This window comes from Nesoenas mayeri, assembly GCF_963082525.1.
Source record: "Nesoenas mayeri genome assembly, chromosome: 6".
Taxonomy (NCBI): domain Eukaryota; kingdom Metazoa; phylum Chordata; class Aves; order Columbiformes; family Columbidae; genus Nesoenas; species Nesoenas mayeri.
In genome coordinates this window covers 9,479,326-9,498,726 of record NC_137545.1, presented here as the reverse complement: position 1 = coordinate 9,498,726, position 19,401 = coordinate 9,479,326, and the positions used below count along the sequence as shown (strand labels likewise).

The 19,401-nt window shown below is 43.7% G+C and overlaps 3 protein-coding genes across 3 annotated transcripts in view; 2 read left to right on the top strand and 1 right to left on the bottom strand.

The window, feature by feature from the left end:
* Positions 1–575: 575 nt before the first annotated feature.
* LOC308041779 (ubiquitin carboxyl-terminal hydrolase 40-like) lies at positions 576–5,488 on the top strand (the record flags this gene model as incomplete). The annotated part of the gene is made up of 7 exons (XM_080346683.1): positions 576–640; positions 1,494–1,588; positions 2,746–2,864; positions 3,265–3,330; positions 3,570–3,780; positions 3,919–4,014; positions 5,342–5,488. Exons 1-7 carry the CDS (start codon positions 610–612, stop codon positions 5,486–5,488), a joined length of 765 nt encoding a protein of 254 aa, XP_080202809.1. The 5' UTR covers positions 576–609.
* Positions 5,489–9,789: 4,301 nt separating this feature from the next.
* On the bottom strand, positions 9,790–14,656 carry LOC308042098 (anterior gradient protein 3-like; the record flags this gene model as incomplete). Its single annotated transcript, XM_080347185.1, has 7 exons — positions 9,790–9,839; positions 10,395–10,478; positions 11,121–11,184; positions 11,691–11,767; positions 12,974–13,026; positions 13,416–13,479; positions 14,518–14,656. 7 exons carry the CDS (start codon positions 14,654–14,656, stop codon positions 9,790–9,792), a joined length of 531 nt encoding a protein of 176 aa, XP_080203311.1.
* A 4,038-nt stretch (positions 14,657–18,694) lies between these two features.
* The window catches only part of TRAF3IP1 (TRAF3 interacting protein 1), a gene marked incomplete at its 3' end in the record, with an annotated part of 41,559 nt that continues 40,852 nt past the window's right edge, over positions 18,695–19,401 (top strand). The window contains exon 1 of the mRNA XM_080347052.1: positions 18,695–18,829. Coding sequence (XP_080203178.1) covers positions 18,707–18,829 — 123 coding nt within the window. The 5' untranslated portion in view covers positions 18,695–18,706. The remainder of the gene's footprint in view (positions 18,830–19,401) is intronic.

The window sequence follows — 19,401 nt, the reverse complement described above, 5'->3', positions numbered from 1 at the left end:
TTGAGGGGCCTGTGACCTGAGACGTGCCCTAATGTGGGAGAAGGAGAAGGTTGCGGGGCTGAGGAGCCCCATTCCTGGCGATGGCTCCCTGTGCCATTCCGCTGCCCCTTGGGCCCAGGGACTGCCCTCCCGCTTCCCTCTAAACTCGTGTTTTTGCTTACATTGTGCTTTTGTGATTCTCATGCTGAAGCTTTTCTGCAGAGACACAGTGGTACAAGATTTTCAGTTTATCCAATAAATTTTTGAGTTCTTCACAAATATTGTTCATAAAGCATCTGATCTTTACCCCCTGTATGGATTACATAAAGCTCAGATTTTTGCCTTGCGTAGGCCAAGTCTCATACAAGTGGCTGTATGAGAACAAGTGAGAACTTATGATGTGGGATCATAGATGAATGCTTGTGCTTTGACAAAAGCTCAGATTTGAACAAGTCTTCCTGAGATGAAGACACAATTTTTCCCTGTCTGCCTTGGAACATATAAGCTAACCTGTACTTTCTGTTCATTTTTCAGGGTTTCCTGAAAATACCCATCTGATGGTTCAAGCCTTCAAGTCATATGAAACATGGAGAGAATGCACAAGAGCAAGTGAATGGGGTGACCTGCAAGATGGATGCTTTGCAGGTGTCTCCTGCAGGAGGTGAGCTTGGTCAGTTTTTGAAAGGAATCATATGGCCACCTTGTCTGTGATTGCACTGACAGCCCTGAGTTAAAACTAAAATTTTAATCCAAAGCCTTAAAATGTTTCTAAAACCTATGAGTGACTGTCCAAGTTTCAGCAGGATTATGGGGAAAGGAGACACTTGGGATACAGATGCTATTTTTCACAAGGCCATGAATGCTGTATGATTCTGTTCTGACACTTCTTAGCTGCCTGTGGTCAAGGGTAAGATTAAATTTTGAAGCAAGAGCTCTTTACCCATCAGTAGATAAAATGGCTTCTCCATACCTGAGGGCCCTGGCAGTATTGTAAAGCATCTACTCACTGAGCAGACAGGTGACTGGCTTCAAATGCCAGTGTTGCTGGCACTTCCTTCACTACTGAGTTGTGTTGCAGAGCAGGTCCCATCTCCTTTTAGAAGGTTTCTTTGTATTGTTCTCATTTTCTCTCAAACTTTTTCAGAGTTTTATTTTTTCCCCTAATGATTTCAGCAGCATAGGAAAGAGCAGATTTAACCTTCCTTGCATCAGGGTCTGCATTTCCGAGTCATAACCAATAATTAAGGTTATTTACCAATGTGAATAACTGGTCTTAGTTTCAGAATTTGCAGTTGAGGATCAGTTTGAATTCTTCCTGTTTGGCAACTAACAGGATGTATTTTTAACAACTATATATTATGTTTCTTGAACTGCACTCCCCCAAAAAATTGAGCTCAGGGCCCTTCTCTAAGTGAAATCTCACTTTGAGGTGACTGTTATCTCTTAGGATGATAAACAAAGTCGCGTTGACTCTTCTGTTTCTTTCTTCCTCCCTCCTCTCTCATCATCTAAAGATTCACCAGAATCCATCCACACAGACACGGATCTTTGTTATGCTGGCAGTCTAGAGATAGCAGGAGAAGCTTCTTTGGAAGATCTGAAGATGCAGGTTAGATGTTCTCCTGTGTTGAAATGTACAGCGGCACTGGGATGAAGTGAGCTTTATTAATACCTATTTTTTATTTCCTTTTCCCTTGTCTCCAGTATGTTGTGATATGGCATTTGCTTATATGCCATGTTCAGTGGTAAGTACCAAGAGGCAGTTGGAGCATGTAGCTCAGAGACTTCCTTAGTATGTCCCCTGCAGTTGCCATTATACCTGTCATGTGTCCTGACCTGCAAAAGCCTTGTTGCACTTCGTGGGGAACTTTGGCTTGCAGCCCTCTCTTTATTTCACAGTGTAAAAATCCTTCATGAGAAGCACACGCATACAAGCACTTCCTAAAAAGCCACTTTCCATTTTCACATTATTCCTGTATTAGTTTTCTGCGTTGTCTTTTTTTTATTATGATTTTTTAATGAATAAAGAATTGCTTTTGATGCACAGAAGGTCACAATTGTCATTCAGGAAGGTACAGCTTAGTTTCTTTAGCTAGAAACTAAGGTGCCTTTCTATGCTTTTTTTTTTAACCATATAAGTATGATTTTAATACACTGAAGAACCCCAAACCAACCAAACCAAAACCCCACCCAAAAGGAGAAAAAGACATAAACCAATCCTTTAATGAGGCTCATTATCGTTTAGCCAGTTGGTTGTTCTACTTAAACTGCCTAGGAAAGGATATCTCATTGGATTCTGATCCATACCAACACTTACTCTTTTGGGTACGACATCAGTGTCAGTCTCTCCCCAACTATCACTATGAAAAACTGACCATTTGCGTCTTGTGAACAAGGAGAATTGTCTTAGCATGGAAAGGATGTTGTGTCCTTGAGAAGGGCGTAAAGGTGTTTGCTCAGCACTTGTCTAGAGATTGGGGCAATGATTCTGCCAGCCTCATTCCCTCCCAGTTATATAAATTTAGGTTGAAAAAAGAAATTCAGTACTTTTGAAAAATAAGTTGAGAAATTTTGGGAGAGAGTGAAGTCCAACTTGCTTTGAGGTTAAAAAGCCAATATGTCGATCATGGCCACTACCTGTAAGCCACAAACACCTTGCCCTATTTGCGATTGCTTCAGTATGGCATCAAGAATTGATGAAGTGGTTTTCTTTTGATCCAAGGAGACTGGCTGCTGAAATTATTGAAGAAACATTTCTTTTTTCAGGCTCTGACCTTACCATGCTGCCAGGAACAGGTTGTCCCACTGCCCTCCTTTCTCAGAGCATGGACAGTGGACAGTAAGCGCCCAGGCAAGCTCTTACGGAACAGCAGGCAGCAACTTAAGTAGGTTTCTTATTGAACGCTCAGGTAGCATTTGCAACAGGATGAGTGTTGATGGGTTGTGGGATGGATTGGTGGGGAAATAATGAGCTCAGTGAAATGCCAACAGAAAGCTCATTTCTGGATTTCTGGTTACATTAATGGTGAGCACGTTTTTTTTTAATGTGGGAGGGGGAACTGTGAGCATAAGCAGATTGTACCATGCTTATTCAGCTGAGCTTTATTTTAGGTGTTTTTAAATGTAATTTTTTCTTTTAGTCCAAGTTTTTAATTTTTGTTCCAATAGTCTCTTGTTTTGGTTTTCCAGAGAAGAACAAATCTACTTGACTAGAACTGTGATTTTTCTTCTTGGGAACTCTAAATATATGACTAGTCATGTGTATAATCTTTGTTTTGTTTCCAGCCACTATAAGCTGGGTGCCAGAGTGGAAATCTGCATCGAACCTTTGCAAAAAGAAGAGCATTTGGGGTAGGATCTCAAGATCCTTATTTCTTACAGCAATGCATTTGAGATGAGACTTAATTGAGCAGCTATTAACTTAAATACTGTCTGTGAGGATTACAGATACCAGGATGCAACAAGACTTGAGCTTATGTTTTGTTTTCCACAAAGAAAAATAAGGGAGGGCAGGAGGGGTGAAAAGTGGGAATTCTGGGTCCTGAAAGCAGGACTCACAAGAAGGGTCAGTTTTCTCTTCCTGCTGACAGGCCCTGTGAGCTGCTGCTTCGAGTCCAGATGGGCATCCCAGGAGAGAGAGACTACTATGACTCCACGGATTTGGTGTGGGATATCTCCAAAGAATGCACAGCCTGGGCACTGAGGCAACGAGTGGCTTCTCACTATTGTCTCCCTGTAGATAAAATTGAAATAGCCAAATACTTCCCTGACAGATTTGAGTGGCTGCCAATATCGAGCTGGGTAAGATCTGGAATGACAGAATCCAAGTGTTGTTTGAGACAAGTATGTGTTGGTTTGTAATGCAGTTCTTGAGCAAATGTATTTCAGGAGACTTTTGAAATCTGCCATGTACCAATCTTCTGCTTTGATTTTCTTCAGACACAGCAAATTTCAAAGAGGAAACGGAAGAAAAAACAGGGGAGTTTACAGTCAGTGCCTTATCACCTGAAAGATGGAGACGTCATTGGGGTGAAGGTAAACCAACCTTGCTTTAATTGTTGCACAAGGATTAGGTTCAGACACTGTGCCCTTTGCAGTATCTTAATTTCTTCCTGGTTTTCCTGCATCCTGCTACGTCTTTGTGAAAGTACTGGTATGTGGATCTCAACAGTAGATTGTGTGGAGAGGAAACTTGTTGCTACTAGTGCTCTTTCTTCTCCTGTTCTTAACCAGCCTGATGGAAGTTTCATGCTTTTCCCCTTGGATATTGGTGCAGCCACTTTCTGCTCTGTGCTTGAACACTATCCAGAAGAATGTGAATCTTTTCTCTTGCCCTAATTTTATTGACTGTGATGGGTTTTGTTTGTTCTTTTTTTCCCAACTTGGAGTAAAATCCAAGAGTGGTGCCCTTTAAAAATCATATTATAAATTTAAACCCATTACATTTTCCAAAGAATTATTGCAGATCTAATCACGTTTTAAAGGAAGAATTACACAGCAGCATATTGAGCTCTGAAATAGCAATAAGGCTTATTTAGGACACCTCTGGAAGAACATACATACTCTCTGGCTTTTAAAGCAGTAGGTGAAAAGTCTGATGTCCTTTTGTGAAGCCTTAAATTATGGAGGGAAATCTCAAATAAGACAAATTCACTGTTAAATGTAATAACTAGACAGAGGAGTCTTTTTTTTTTTTTGCCTTATTGAGTCTTTTCCACTTAGCTTGAAGTTAATTGCTGTAAAACTAGTTAGAGGAAATGCTCTGAGCATTAATTGTGTAAACTGAGCAACATATGGGAAATAGTTTGAGCTTATAATGTTCACCTGCCAAATCCTTTTTTACCACAGAACCTTCTCCTTGATGACACTAAGGACTTCAGCACAGTGAGAGATGATGTTGGAAAAGAGAAACAAAGGCAGCTTGCATTAGAAAAAAAGAAAAGGTATTGAGTACTTGCATGTATTTTTCTTTAAAATGTGTAAACTGGTCTTTGCTAATATTTGGACTCACTTGATACCTGGATAATTCTTTGGGAGAGGGCTAACTGGGTGCTCTCAGAGCACACAATTCCAGTAGTTCTGAAAGAAGCTCTCAGTTAATTCAAACTCCTGGCTTCAAGTGTCACATTTCTACACCGAGCCTCTGTTTTTATTCTTGCAACACACCGCAACATTCCTCCCTGCCTCTGGAGATGCACAACGTTGGTGCTATGGCTCAGCACTAACACTAGGCGTTGTTTTCTATTTTCTTTAACAGTCGGCAAGCTGAACGCTTACAGGACCGTGTTTTCTCTGAGGAGAAGCTGAATATGAAGCACCGTAAACCAGAAGTGGCTCTTTCTATCAACGTGGGCGTTTTCAGATAGCACCAGGAGATGCTTTGCTGAGCAGACCTTACTACCGATGTGCTAAATTGGAATGGAGTTACCTCAACTGGACCAGCAAGAGGGTCTTTCCCAAAGTGTCTTCAAGAATCACCAAGACAAACTGGATATGGAGTTCAGGATAACGCTGATTTTTCTTCTGGTCTCTCTTGGGGAAGTGCTTTAGCATCCCTTTGTCAATGTGGTACTTACTCTCAGGCTAGGTGAATGCACTTGATCCACAAGAAAACGGATTAATATATTGTGTAACCTTTTGGTGATTGTTTTGTAATCACCCTAAATACCTTTTTTTTTTTTTTTTTCTGATCAGATGCTGATGTCTTGCACCTTCACTACAGAGTTTGCTGGATTTTTTAATGTAGTCATAATCATCTCTTTTGAGAATTATTTTTTCATTTCTGATCACTGTAGTTTCAAGCAATACCAGAATTTGCTTTTGTCTCTTTATCTATAAACCTCAGTCTGTAGCAGCTGGAGTCAGATTCCAGGAGTGAAGGAGATGTGGAAATCTCTGGGCCAAGTGTGCTAAATATGCTCTAAATGGGCAAGTTGAGAATTTGTCAAGCTCTAAAACCTGAAGACCTTTTGTGATACAGAACAACAGTTCAGTAACCGTAAGGTTTCTAGCGTTATTTTGTTGTCCATCAGCCTCATTAACAACAAATGGGTGGAAAAAATGGGCAGATCTGATGTTTGGCCTTCAATGTGTTTTATTGTACTTAGGAGAAGGCTTGCATTTATTTTCAGTACCCTTCTTCAGAGGAATTTCCCTCATTTGTCTTTTGAATTTTTCTGATATTCTTTGTTACTCTTGAGCTCATGTTTCTCTTGATCCCCCAAAGCTGATTTCCAGTCTCTGTAACAGACGGGGATCTGCACGACTGACAACTGGCTGAACTCAGTATCAAAGGTTCTAGAGTATTGAGCAAAATGTGTACTGAATGCTCGGGAGATTGGATCTCCAGATTGAGAACATGTGTAAGTAGCTGATGAGAGACCACATTTTCCTAACCCTGAGGCTGGGAATCGGGGTTTACTTGAAGCTGATGTTTCAGCATCTTTATCAAAACTTTTCTAACGGTTACAGTACTTAAACTGTACTTCCCCCACTGCAAGTGTCTCTTTATAACTTAATATCCAGTCAGGTTCGGAATTTTCTTAGAGCACAGCTAGTACTGACAAATTAACCCAAACTCTTCATGGAGTTAATTGTTTATAATCAAATTCTAAACATGTTTTCAATGAGAAGGTGAAGGAAGATAACACGTGAGCATTTCTGGGGAGCAGTCAGGTGCTGGTGGCACCTCAAGAGCTTGCCTTTCACAGCTGGGAACCTGTGCAAGTGCATCATGGTATCAAGTGAAGTCTGTTCTCAAACGCTGCAGGACTGTCTTGAACTGCAATCCTGTTCTGAAATGAGCAAAGCAATTGCTCAAAAGTAGCTTTTGAACATTGCCTTAAGTATCCTTAATGAAAGCTGAGATAATGAGAGGATGAAGACCAAGTTGCTTTTGGGGTTTCAGTTAATTCATGTATGTGTAGAAGATTTTGTAGTAGCAGATGCCAGTACAGCAGACTGCTAAAACGTTGGCTAATGTGAGATCTCTCATTTACCTTTTCTAGGTTAGCAATATCCTGGTATTTTACAAAGTTTAAAGGCAAAAACTGACACTCAGCTATCAAAAAAAAAAAAGGCAAAAGCACCTTAAAGCATATCATCAATATTTATTTCTTTGCATATCTTTAAAGTTCAGCAGGTGCTTCTGCACTTTCTTTGACTGATGGATTCAAGGGAGGGATATTTCAGTCTCCTCACTGTTTTGGCTGTAGGTAGGCTGTACTTGAATCTTGAAAGCCTAGTTTTACAGATCCATTTTCTGACTGACGTGAGCGCAGCCAATTGCTTTCCCCATCTTATTTTGCGCCTTTGCCTTCTACCATGTCACAAGTGTTCTTGCAAGCCAGGGCCGACAGGAATGATCGCACGTGCTGGTCACTAAGGTAAGCAAGAAAGGTTTGTGTTTGCAGGTTGTTCCATTGCATTGCACTTACTTTGCTGTCACTTGATTCCTTCCAGTTCTGTGCTGAGCAGCTGTACGGAGCTCAGCCTTCCCACCCACCTTTAATAACTCTCGTCTCTTCTTGAAAACACAAAGTTTGGAGAAATGGAAGTACAGATTCCAAGTGCTAACGTGTGGGTTTTAGTATGTGCCTTTGTTCAAGTGTAATGTAGCAGCACCTGCACTGAGTCTTGGATTATTTCTAATGTGTATTTTTTTTTTCTTAGAATTATTGTGGTTCGTTCCACAATGAGAAGGTTCACTAAAAATGGGGGTGGAGAGAGGGAACACCTTTTTAAAATGGAGTCTTTGTGACTCCACAGTTTATGATGGTTATATTCCAAAGCCTGGAAAAGCTTTCACCTTTATTTTTCAAGTGTTCTTCAGAAAATAAAAAGTCATTTCTATACGCCTATTTGATTTGTCCATGTATGTCTCAGTGGTACACTGGTTGGGAATGCCATGAATCGTTTTCTAACGTTGGATGGAGCACAATGTTCATGAAGCTTTCATTTCCAAGTCTGTTCCTAAGACCACATTCCGATCTCTGTGCGAGAAGTTTCCCCAGCCTGACTGAGGTTGCACAAGGACCTGGGTTCGTTTGGAGGACTGGGGTTTCGATGCAACTTAAAGTCATTTTTACTTTGTTTTTTTTTCCAGTCTTTTAGAAAGCATGATCTAGTATTTACGTCCTGTTATTTGAGCTCCTAATTTGTGCACACATACGTTAATCTGGTCCTTTTTTCAAGGAAACTGGCATAAGTCATCTAGAGGGCTTTGGCTCTGCATAGAGGAAGAAACACGCATTGCTAAATTATGTTTTGTACCTGCTCCTGGTGCAGTCCTTGTAAAAAAGCAAGTGCTCAGCTCTGGGAATCTTACTGTGACAAAATTATGGGTGTTCTTCTTCTTTTCCTTATAACTCCTCCCAATTGCTGAAGTGATTGTGGAGCAGGAAGAAGCGGCCAGTTCAAAAGCCAAGTCCTTGTCCCCCACTTCAATCCTCCCTCAGTGGCCACTGGGCAGAGCTGCTGTGTTCTGGAGGGTGTTGCAGGTACAAGCCCCAAGCAGGAGCGATGGTGTGGGGTGTGTCCGGGACAGGAGGCTGCAGGCTGGGCTTGGGAGAAGCTCTGCGGTTCTGGGACATTGCCTGTCACTGAGGAGTTAACCTGCAGCTGTACCCAAGGCCACCACATCTGGAGGAAACAATACCAATGTAGGTTTGCAAGCCAGCTTAGAGAGACCTTGAGGTGTGACTTCTGTGAAATTAGACCTCTGCTCTTCATGCCTGGACACTCCTCCCATCCACCAGCCCTTTTCCTCATAAATAGAAAGGTATTTATTCGCTATCGCGGTTTATTTTCCCATCAGATGCTCGTGACAGGAACAGGCTGTGATGTTTGGATTGTAAGTAGGTAGAGCCTCCATAGTTTCTGTTAAACTGACACCTGCTGGTCTGATTTAGCTAATACACTTAGGATTATTACTGCAGAAAGAAGAATATAGCTGTAGCTATAATGTACGTATGGAATGTACCTTCCTTTGGGGTGGTGTACAGGACCACTGAGGGTTCTGCAGTCATAATTTAAGTGATTTACAAATTCTTCATTTTCTTACCATACACTGTGAGCACGGCTGGAGGATGAATGTATTTTGTTAACAGCCAGGTTGTGATTAAGAGGTACTTGCTCCGTTCTGCACAATGTTGGTGGTGGGTTTTTGTTGGTTGGTTTGGTTTTGTTTGGTTGGTTTGGTTTTGGTTTTTAGTTATGGCTGTGCCCATAAACTTATGTGGAGACCAAAGAAAGAAAATTTGGAAAGGAAATGGGCTGATCCTTTATTTTTGTTGTTTGAATTATGCAGCAAAAGTTTTAAGAGAGAATAATAAAACAATTCTCTGCAACTCAAATGAGTGAGCATGGCCATTCACAAAGCAACAGAAATACAAAACCTATCTTAATGTGGACTGTTGTTGCATGCTTTTGTTTTTTACTGTACTAAAAGGCTTTCAAACTGAAATACGTATGGGTTAAAATGACAGGGAAAAAAATTGTGTGGTGCAAAAATGATCAATAAGTAGAAGGTAGCTGGGCACACATAGGACAAATTTAGAAAAGACATCTATAATGTAAGTATCCCTTCCAGAATTATGCTAATTGGAGTCAAGAAATGTTTGTAAACACTAGCAATTCTCTGTTAATGATAATCATAGCGTCATGAAGATAACCTGCTATTTAAAAATGAGTGGGCAGCGCCTCATCCTGGGTACCAGTTGCCCCGTGGGGTCTCTGAGCTCTTGTGCTGGGGCTCTCGGCACCGCCGGGGCTGTTCTCTCTGTCCCCTGTGTGGATGGTGCTGCCCCTTCCTCAGAGCTCGGTGTGCAGGAGCAGCTTCGCTTCTCTCATGTTGTCAATCACTGCGGAGAAAGCGCTGAAGATAATGAAGGTGGACAGGTAAGATTCCCCCATCTACACAGCTCAAGGTCAGAAATTAAAGCCACTCTGGATAGCTAGACTGGAAAGAGTGGTGTAGATGCTCTTTCCTACATTCTGCAGGTGTCTAGTGAGGCTCAAAGCTTTGTCGGAGTGAGATGTATCAAAACAGCTTCTGCAGTTCTGGTTATGAACCTAAGCAGCCCATTCAAGTCTGCAAATGCCTTAAACCACAGCAGGTGGGGCTTGGGGGCCAAACTTACATGGCTTTTGGAAACTCCCCCAGCAGGGTTTAGACACTGAAAACTACTCTCCCTGTACTTTACTACCCAGTTCTTCAGAAATATTTGGTAATTATTTTTTTTCCCAGAAGGCACACTAAATTTACTTGATGTTTATAAGGGGCTTTGAGCTTTTTGTACTGCAGAAATAGATCCAGCATTTCTTGTGATTCTCCGATTCCCTTTTCTTTAACCACATTTTCTTGTATAACCTTCAGACAGCTAAAAAGGGATCATTAAGGTGTCCGTTTCACTCACAGGTCGAAATATCTTCTGGTTCATAAGTGTACATCCTGTTCCAGTATTTGCCAGTTAGGTCAGCTCGAACCGTCATTGAAGGATCTTGGGGTGGGAAAAAAAGTAAGAGACATGAGCAACAAAGGTTTTGTCAAGTGGCACAGTGGTGAATAATTTTGTGATGAGAAAAGCCTTTTTAAAATGGTGTTGATTTGCCTTTTCGTGGTTGGAAAGGTACATTTGGAAGCACCAGGCTCTCAGCAGCTTGACTTTAATGAAGAAGTCTGCCTCTGAAATCTGTCGTGAGTAGACGCTCTACATACAAGCCTTGTCTGGTGGCTCAAGAGTCTTGTCCACTGTCCCCTTTGCACTCAGAAGTTCAAAGGTACGTTTGCCTTTTTTTATAGTTGTGGGTCACAATTGGTGAAGGGCCTTTGTCCATGGACAGAGCATTTGCCGCTCATCTGAGGAAAGGCTCAGAGTAAGAGGCTGCATTCAGATGTTGTGGCCGGTGTCACAGACCGAACTCTTAGAGGATGTGTGTTAGGTGTCAGTAGCAGTGACATGCGGTTCATTTCCCCTTGTGGAACAAGACTCTTGGGGTCCTGTTGCTTTTGAAATTCTGAGTTATTCCTACAGCTTTTTTTACTCAAAAGAACACGAGGTACTTCTTGGAGTGAAGTGAATTCAATAAAACCCTATAGAAAAACTGCTGCCCTGATTATCGCCCTGACCCCAGGGACTCACCCACAAAGAGGATCCGAGGGACGTAATGGCCATCGGGCGCCATGTTGTCATCGCTGCTGGAATGCTGTTGGAGTTACACAGCCTCTTAGTGACAGGTCCCTGTCCCAGCACTACACAGCAACTGAATCAGCTCTGCTTGTCTCGTCTACCAACAACTAACAGCTCTGGTGTGATCAAACACAGAGTTTCTCTGCTCTGCCCAAGCTGTCCCGTGCCAGATGTTTGCGGATGAGGACAGAGCGCTCTGGCGGGTAACACAGTCTGATGACTGCGTATTTTTTTTTCCCCTTTTTTTCCTTTTATGAGTATATGACCTGTTGTCAGAGAATACAAAATAGTATTCGCATACAAATAAGTATATGTATGGAAATGTCTCCTTGTCCCCTCTCTGTGGAGGAACTGTGGTGGTATTTTGCAAACCCTGTTGTACATTCCCAGAGAAGCAGGAGAAAGAGGAGAATTTGAAATACAACTTAAGAGCTGTGCAAACTGAATTGATTTCTGCTTTTAATGTGGCTCGTTCCATTCCCCAGTAAACATTTTGATTAGTATTTTAAACTTTAGACTTACCACCAGATTGAGCATGATAAAGTCCTCCTGAGCCATCTGCTGGATCTCTGGGCTAGAAGCAAATGCTTTCCTTAAAGCTAAAAGAAAGACAAACACATTATTCGGCTGGGAAAAAAAATCGGGATCACAGCTTTTCAGAGTTTTCCAGCATCTTATATAGATTCTAAATACACCTGTAAATGACCAGCACATGGTACACAGAGTTTGGAGGACTTGGTTCTTGTGAAATAAAATGCAAAAGACATGTAGTCCTTGAGAAACTGAAAAGCTGGTGTACAGACATATTTCCCTCCCAGTGGCTGAGCAGGTCATGAAGGCACATGGCTTGGCTTTATTTTATCTTATCTATTTTATCTATTATTTTATCTATATTTTATTTTTTTTTACTATTGGCCCTGCACCACAGAGCCATCTGTACAATTTATGCTGTAGGCATCCGGGGGAACAAATCCTCAGAGAAATTTCATTTAAAATGGTGCGACCAGGCTTCTCTGACAAACCTCACTTTGTCCTCAATAACGAGGAGGTTATCAAGTGACAGTGAGTGATCTGACACACTCTTTGGCAGGAGGCCTCGTAAGGAGTAAAAAGAAGGTGCATAGAACACATGGTAGCTGATGCTCTTGCAAGTCAGAAGGTGATTTGAGCTTTCTAATGCTGTCAGCTATTGCACTTCTAAGATTTTTGTCTGCAGATGAAAATATGCCACTAGAGGCACGTTACAGTCTCTGTGAAGCAGTGAATATATAAAGATCATTTTCTTGGTGTCTGACTCCCCCTTCCTGCAGGATACCTGTAACTTCAAAGCCATGGCATGGAACAGTGCAATGGAAGCAGCGCCATGCCCAACCTCACTCACTTGACACAGTCAACTTTCACACTTTCTTTCTTGGGGGGATACAACTTCCCCAAGCTTTTTAATCACATGAGCTGCTGATTTCCACGCTTGCTTGGGCCCAGGGCTGGAGTTGGGAGCAGGCAGGAAGGAGAATTGACAGAAGATCAGGGTTAGGAAAGAGAATAAAGTAGGAAAGCTCAGTGTCCACCTGCCTTTTTCATAGCCATGTGTCTCTGCTAGGGAAGTTTTGATGCAGAGCACGTTATTGCTCAGAAAAACTTTACAAATGTTTTATTCCAAGGGCTCTCAGTGGATTTAGTGTCTCTCCCCCTTTCCCTGTGTGTTCGGGAAAGGCTTCACACCAAGTGCTCAAATGCTTTGTAAGGAATGAGTGATGAAAAAATGTGGATCCCCCAGGTTGTGTGGAGGGGTTTGCTTTGCTCACCTTGACTGTAAGGACACTCTTCCAAGTGGTGAATAACCATCAGTGGCTTCTTGCTGAAACGACATTGCAGGAAAGGAGCGGGGAGGCAATTCAGACCTTTTACAGACCACACTTGAAAGAGTAAAGGCACTGAGTTGTTCCAGGGATGTATTTACATTTGGAGGAGCAATAGCAACTGGGCTAGTAGGGACATGTGGACACAGTCACATATGAAGGGGCCTCTGACTGAGAAAGTAACACTGGAGGCAATGCAAAGGCATCTGCTCATCTTCCAGAAGGTGAGCTCTCACCAAAATCTTCTTCAGCCTCTGCACCATACAGCAAAATACAACCTGCATCTTGCTTGCAAGATGTAAGGCTCAGTTCACACGTCATGTTAGACCATAGCTTTGCTCTGTGCAGTTAAGTGTATGAAATGGCATGACAAGAATTAAGGAATTACCTGTGTTTTGATCGTGCTAAACCTTCTTCATATGTCTGCACCCATTCAATGTCGTCTCCCCAGCCTGTTGAGAGCACCCTTAGTTAATTGTCTGGTCCGTATGGATGAGAATGTTCTGCTGAACAGGGAGCTCAAGCCGTATTTACAATTGGGTGGCACAAACCAGGCACCTTCCCTCAGGGTGTCCAGACCCTTCACATGGTTTGTGGGCTCTAGGAGAGCCCCAAGAAGAAAGGTGCAAAGAAACAGCAGATAGTGAAGGGGGGTGAAACCTCAGCTTTGCTCAGGCTCAGGAGGTGGTTTAGGATTACAGACAGTTATTTTATTTCCAGCCACTTGAAAGCTGGAGCCCAGAGTTCCTCCCTGCCCATGTCCAACCTCTCAAAGCACTGAACCAGGCTTGCTGCCTGTGTATGGCTTCCCACAACAAGGGATTGCTTGATGGGCTGGGGAATGGAAGGATGCAAGCGTGGTTTTGGTGTGAAGTGCCTGGATATTACTTGATGGAAAAAGCCTGTACCTGACTCTGGAGCCCCTTCCAATGACAACAGCACCCTGCTCATGCCCTGCATCATCCAAAGGAGAATCAAGAGAGGAAGAAGAGGTAACTGCTGCCCATGCCTGGCCAACCATGCTGGTAGGAAAGTGAACAGCAGAAGGGTTGAGCTTGCTGCAACCTGGCTGTATGGTCTCCTTTGGCTTAGCATGCCTTTGGAGGGGTGGGGACTGGTGGGGCTGCATCCTGAGTTGAGCCTCTGAAAGGTGCTGCAGCAGCTGCTCAGCAGCCAGTGTAGCATCCTGGCTCTTGGCTCTGTCCCCAGCCCAGGTCTGGAGCAGAGCACCTGGACCTGTTCCCAAGCACAGAGCATGAGGACTCTTCTCCCATGCTGAACGCACCAGTGCTCTTGGCCACGGTAGAAACGGCACTTGTGAAAGTTCAGTTTGGGCTTCTGCTTCGGAATGGGAACATAGTGTGGGATCTACCAGCTGCTGCTCTCAGGCATTTGCCTGCCTGGATATATGGGCTGAGGTGCACAGTAGACACTGTGACAGAGGGAAATAGGGGTGTTTCAGGTCTGCCTCAAGCATCCCAGTCACTCACCTCGAGAGAGTGTCTGTGGGGTCCGTACCTGAGCCGGGCTTTCTTCCTCTTCATCACGGAGCTGCTGGATCTTCCTCTGTACAGCCAGCGTTAGGCTGTTGCAGAGAAGGAGGGAACACAGGAACAGAAAGGTGTGCATGCTTCTGTCTTGCAACAGCTGAGGGAGAATGATCAGCTCAGACAGGCAGAAACTGACAAGTACCTAAAACCTTCAGGCAAAGAAAAAAAGAGGTCCATGAAACATTCATCTCCCTGTCAAAAATGGTCTGACTTCAAGGCTGACACTCAAGCAGGAGCTTGGGGAGCCTCTGGAGTGACTCTAAGAGTTTATCTTGCTAGTTAATCTCATCAAGAAAAAAAAAGCTGTATCTGTCTGCACTTATCCCTGCAGCTTCCCTTGTTGCTGAATTCCAACATTTGTTCGCATGTTTCCTACCACTAATACAAATACAGAGATAAGCTGCTCAGTCCACTATGAAGTCTTCAGTCAAGCATGGATCAGCCAGAGCTCTAGGTAAGTTTGGTAGGAAATAAGGTGGCAGAGAGGCAACGCAGATCACGTCATCTCTCTCCGAAGACCTGAAAGCACTTGGAGCCAGGTATGCGACTTGGAAAACACAGGCTGAAATAGTGACGGGGCAGCAGGTGCCCTCTGTCCCATCAGCAGCCCCTTTCATCATGTGAAATCTCTCTATGTTAGCTGGTTTGGCCCAGCAGCCCCTCCTCACTCAGGGTACAGTTTGGTGGTGTAATAACCAGCAATCACATGCAGCAAAAGCCCAGTCACAAAGAGGACCCTGCCAGAAAAGAAACACTTGGTCCTCCCCAGCAATGAGATAATCTCATAAAGAGAACTGGTCTCTCACCTGGCAGCTCCTGCTGAAGCTTCAACACGGGTATCCTTGCTGCAGGCTCTCTCCTCCAGCTCAGGCAGGGCAAGGTCTCTTTATATCTCTGTATTTGCACAATACCTGGGTATGAACATCAGCTGAAATTCCAGGATATCCTGCTCCTGCGAAGGCGGAGAGCAACCTTTTAACAAAAGCTTTCTTCAATCAGCCCAGCATGTTTTTAATTGAGGTATATTGATTTATGAAAGCATTCACACGGAGTTTATGCCAGGCACACCTCGCTCCTTGGGGGTGGGCTGTGGGCCTCCAGGTACAGTGAAGTCTCACAGAGTCAAAGTGAGAGATACATAGGGGATCTGCATACAGCTCTCTTGACACCCTTCATGCCAAGAGTAGTGCAGAATGCAAATCCCTGTAAGGAAAACAAAGAATTAAGAATAAAAAGAAATGACGGTGTAAACAAAGTGGTATGAACTGAACCATGACACAGTAACAAGGAACAGCAGCATAATGAAAGGGCCAGACAACGATAAGAGGCATAACTCAGTGCAATAAACAGGGCTGTGGGATAATCAGGAGATGGTCTTCTCCCATTATCAATTTTAAGGAAGTGAAACACCACCTCTCCATGGAGGGTTTATAGCTCTTTGCAAAGTTTTTCCTGTATCAAGTGGAAAAGACCATAATTTCCCTTGTGGAACCAACCAGTGGCCTGTAAGGAAATCTCAGCTCTGCTTCTGTACACACTCATATCATGGTCCTTGTTTCCATTTGCTCTATCATGCTGAGTAAGGGGCTCCTTGTGAGGAACCCCTTCTGGTGTCCCATAGGTTGGACTTTGGTGTATGATATGGACCCAGGAGGTCAGGGTAAGGTTTTAGAAGAGTTGGAGATATTGTGTCCCCTCTGTTCCTAATGCTTGGTTACTCAAGCAGAGGAATTCTTGTTCTAATGCTGTTTTGTGTGAATGCCTTTCCTTGGCACTTTTTGACAAAACAGGGCCTGCATTTAAGGTCCAGCAGGACTTGGATTTTCAACTTGAGTGCTTGCTTGTCTTTCCCGAATGACATGGGACAACAGCCCTGGGCTGTTTCCCAGCCTGACCCTGGGGCTGGCGATGGCCGTGCTCACAGAAGGGAGGCAAATTGTTCTTCTTTGGAGTCCTCTGTGCAAAAGGAGCAGCTCATGGGAAGGGAGATACCCCTTCTTTCCTTTGACTTGCTCTCTGCTCTCACCTCCTCATACCTTTTAATTGAGCCTGTGTATCAGGTCCCAGGTTCAGGGGGCTGTATACGTATGTTCTTCTGAGCCTGAGTTGTGTAGCAGAAGACGGACAATATCTCAGTAAAATTCAAAAGTTCTGCTTGTTTGCAATACCAGACTAGGAAAATGCAAACATGCTGCAGTGCTATGAATGACAAGCTTTTCTGAATAACAAGAGAAATTAAAGCCAGTATGGACAGCTTTAACAGAGGCTGGTGAAAGGAAACTAGCACACCTCTCATGGAAAGTACTGGTTTTAGTTTCAGTTATGGCAGGGCAGATATAATAGATCACAGCATAACTGCAGGCATGGTATATTACATTGCTCCAGTAGACCCAAAGGCAATGGTTTCTCCTGATAAAAGAAATCTGATTGTGCAACATACACCCATTAATTGTAAAATTCTTTTTATTTAATAGAATAAATCAAATAAGCTTTTCCATTAACACTCCTTGGAGTAAACATGTGGCAGCTTATTGTGGTTTGGGTCTTATCCAACACACCAAACACAACGGGCCAAATCAAATTCATGCTAAGATCCTGAGTGGTCCCTTCCATTAAATATCTTAAGCAGGTAAAGATAAGAAAAACAAAATACCTTTAAAAGTTTTGTATAGAACCTGTACTGAAACAATTAAAGCTAGTGGGAAATATCTGCCTAAGAAATCACACAGTTCTGTTTGTCCAGTCGTTATCTCCACACAAAACGTATTTAAGGTGTATTTTATCAACTGATTGCTTTATTAATCTGAAAAATAATAAGTCACAAAGGTGATTCACATCATTCCTCTCTCTCTTCCCACAACAAAGCACTCCTGAGACACAGCAGCTTTTTATCACCTCGAGGATGGGAAGGAAATGAAGCACAAACCAGGGGCCATGCCAAGCCCTAAAACATGTATGTAAGAAGCCAGAACCTCAGCTGGAAGGAAAAAAAAGGTTTGCTGAGATTTATCCTGTCTTTAAGAAGCTGAAAAGACACAGAAGATGCCTACGACTGTGTATGACTTGTCACCAGGTAGGCTGGTGCAAAGATGTAAGTTTGCCATAGATTTTACCCTAGCAGATGTGGTTCAGAATTGGAAGTGAAGTGTGTTTTAAAGCGTGAAGTCTCTATGGCTTCATGTGAATGGGCAACTCCAAATGCGCATTTTGAATCTATACACATGTTTACTCTTCTTCCTATACAAATCGTTAATATTCTGATTAATGTAATTAACTCTGCTTTCTGTACCGCTGCACACCCAGCACATCGCTTGCTGTCGGACATAAAGCTGCTTCCATTGGTGAACAGTTCTAAATCTGGGTTAAGCAACAGGGTGTCCTTCACATATATGTATATATATGTATATATGTGTGTATAGATATATGTATATATATGTGTGTATGTGTATATATGTATATATACACACTTGTTGCAAAACAATCCTGTTGTAACCAATCTTGCTCCAAAACTGAGGTGGCAGTTGCAGGGTTCAGAGCAGTCATCATGGAGAGGGCAGCATCATCTTGCTCTTATAAAATAGATTGGTATTTTGGGAGCCTGATACCCCATTTCCCCAAAAATAAGCCCTATCCTGAAAATAAGCCCCAGCACGATTTTTCAGGATTTTTTGAGGATGCTTGAAATAAAAGCCCTAATTGCAGTTTATTTTAAAAGGTCAATTTAAATAGTGTCCAGGCAGCTATACATGTAAAATAAAATAATTGGCAATAGAATGCAGCAGGACAGATGTGAGAATGTGATGACATGGCTGTATTTGAATAAATGTTGATATTGTTCAAGAATAAATGTAGATTGTTGTTCAAGGAAAGTAAGACATCCTAAACCCTAACGCATCTTTTGGAGCAAAAATCAATATAAGACCCTGTCTTATTTTTGTGGAAACAAGGTTGTGGACACCCGTACCGCCTTTTATTCTTGTATTTTCTAAACACAAAGTTGTTGCCTTTCGCAACCGCCCCCCCCCCCCCCCCCGGCTCTGCGCCTGCGCGCCGCGGCCGCGGGGCATGCCGGGAACGCTGGGGCCGCCGGCGGCGGCCGCGGGGAGGGCGGCGCGGTCCCGCCGCCGCTATGAACGAGGCGGTGGTGCGGCGGACGCAGGAGTCCTTGGGCCGGGTGATCCGCAAGCCGCCGCTGACCGAGCGGCTGCTGGGGAAGCCGCCGTTCCGCTACCTGCACGACGTGATCACCGAGGTTGAGCAACCTCAGGGAGCCGGCCCGCGGGCCCGCGCCGCCGGTTGCCAGGCAACGGCGCCCTGCCTGCGGGCTCGGCCGCCCCCTGGCGGGCGGGGGGGGTGAAGACTGGGGGGACGCGGGGGTTTGGGGGGACGCCCGGGGAGCGGAGCGGAGCGATGTCCCGGCCGGGATGGGGACACCCGGCACCTCCCCGGGGCCTGCGCAGGGCTGGGCGGCCACTGCTGCTCCCAGCAGCGGGTGGAGCTCCGGGGTTCCGGAGTAGCGGCTGAATCTCGGGGGGTTTAGGGAGGTTGGTGACGGAGAAGAGCAGACAAGGGGTCTGACTCCTTCCTTCAGCCTGGCGTCGGTTTGATCTTTGTGAGACTTGCTGATTGGTTGTTTTTCTATCTCCTATTTTAACATTTTTTAAAAAAAGCCTTAATTTTAATATTTACCACTCAGCTGCTTTTTTATATACCCACATGTAAAGAAATCAATAAGGGAATAGTGCAGACCCGTGTTTAAAACGCATGTGCCGGTGTCTACATTGTGAATCTCACCAACCATCGTGTTAAAAGTGGAATTAATCA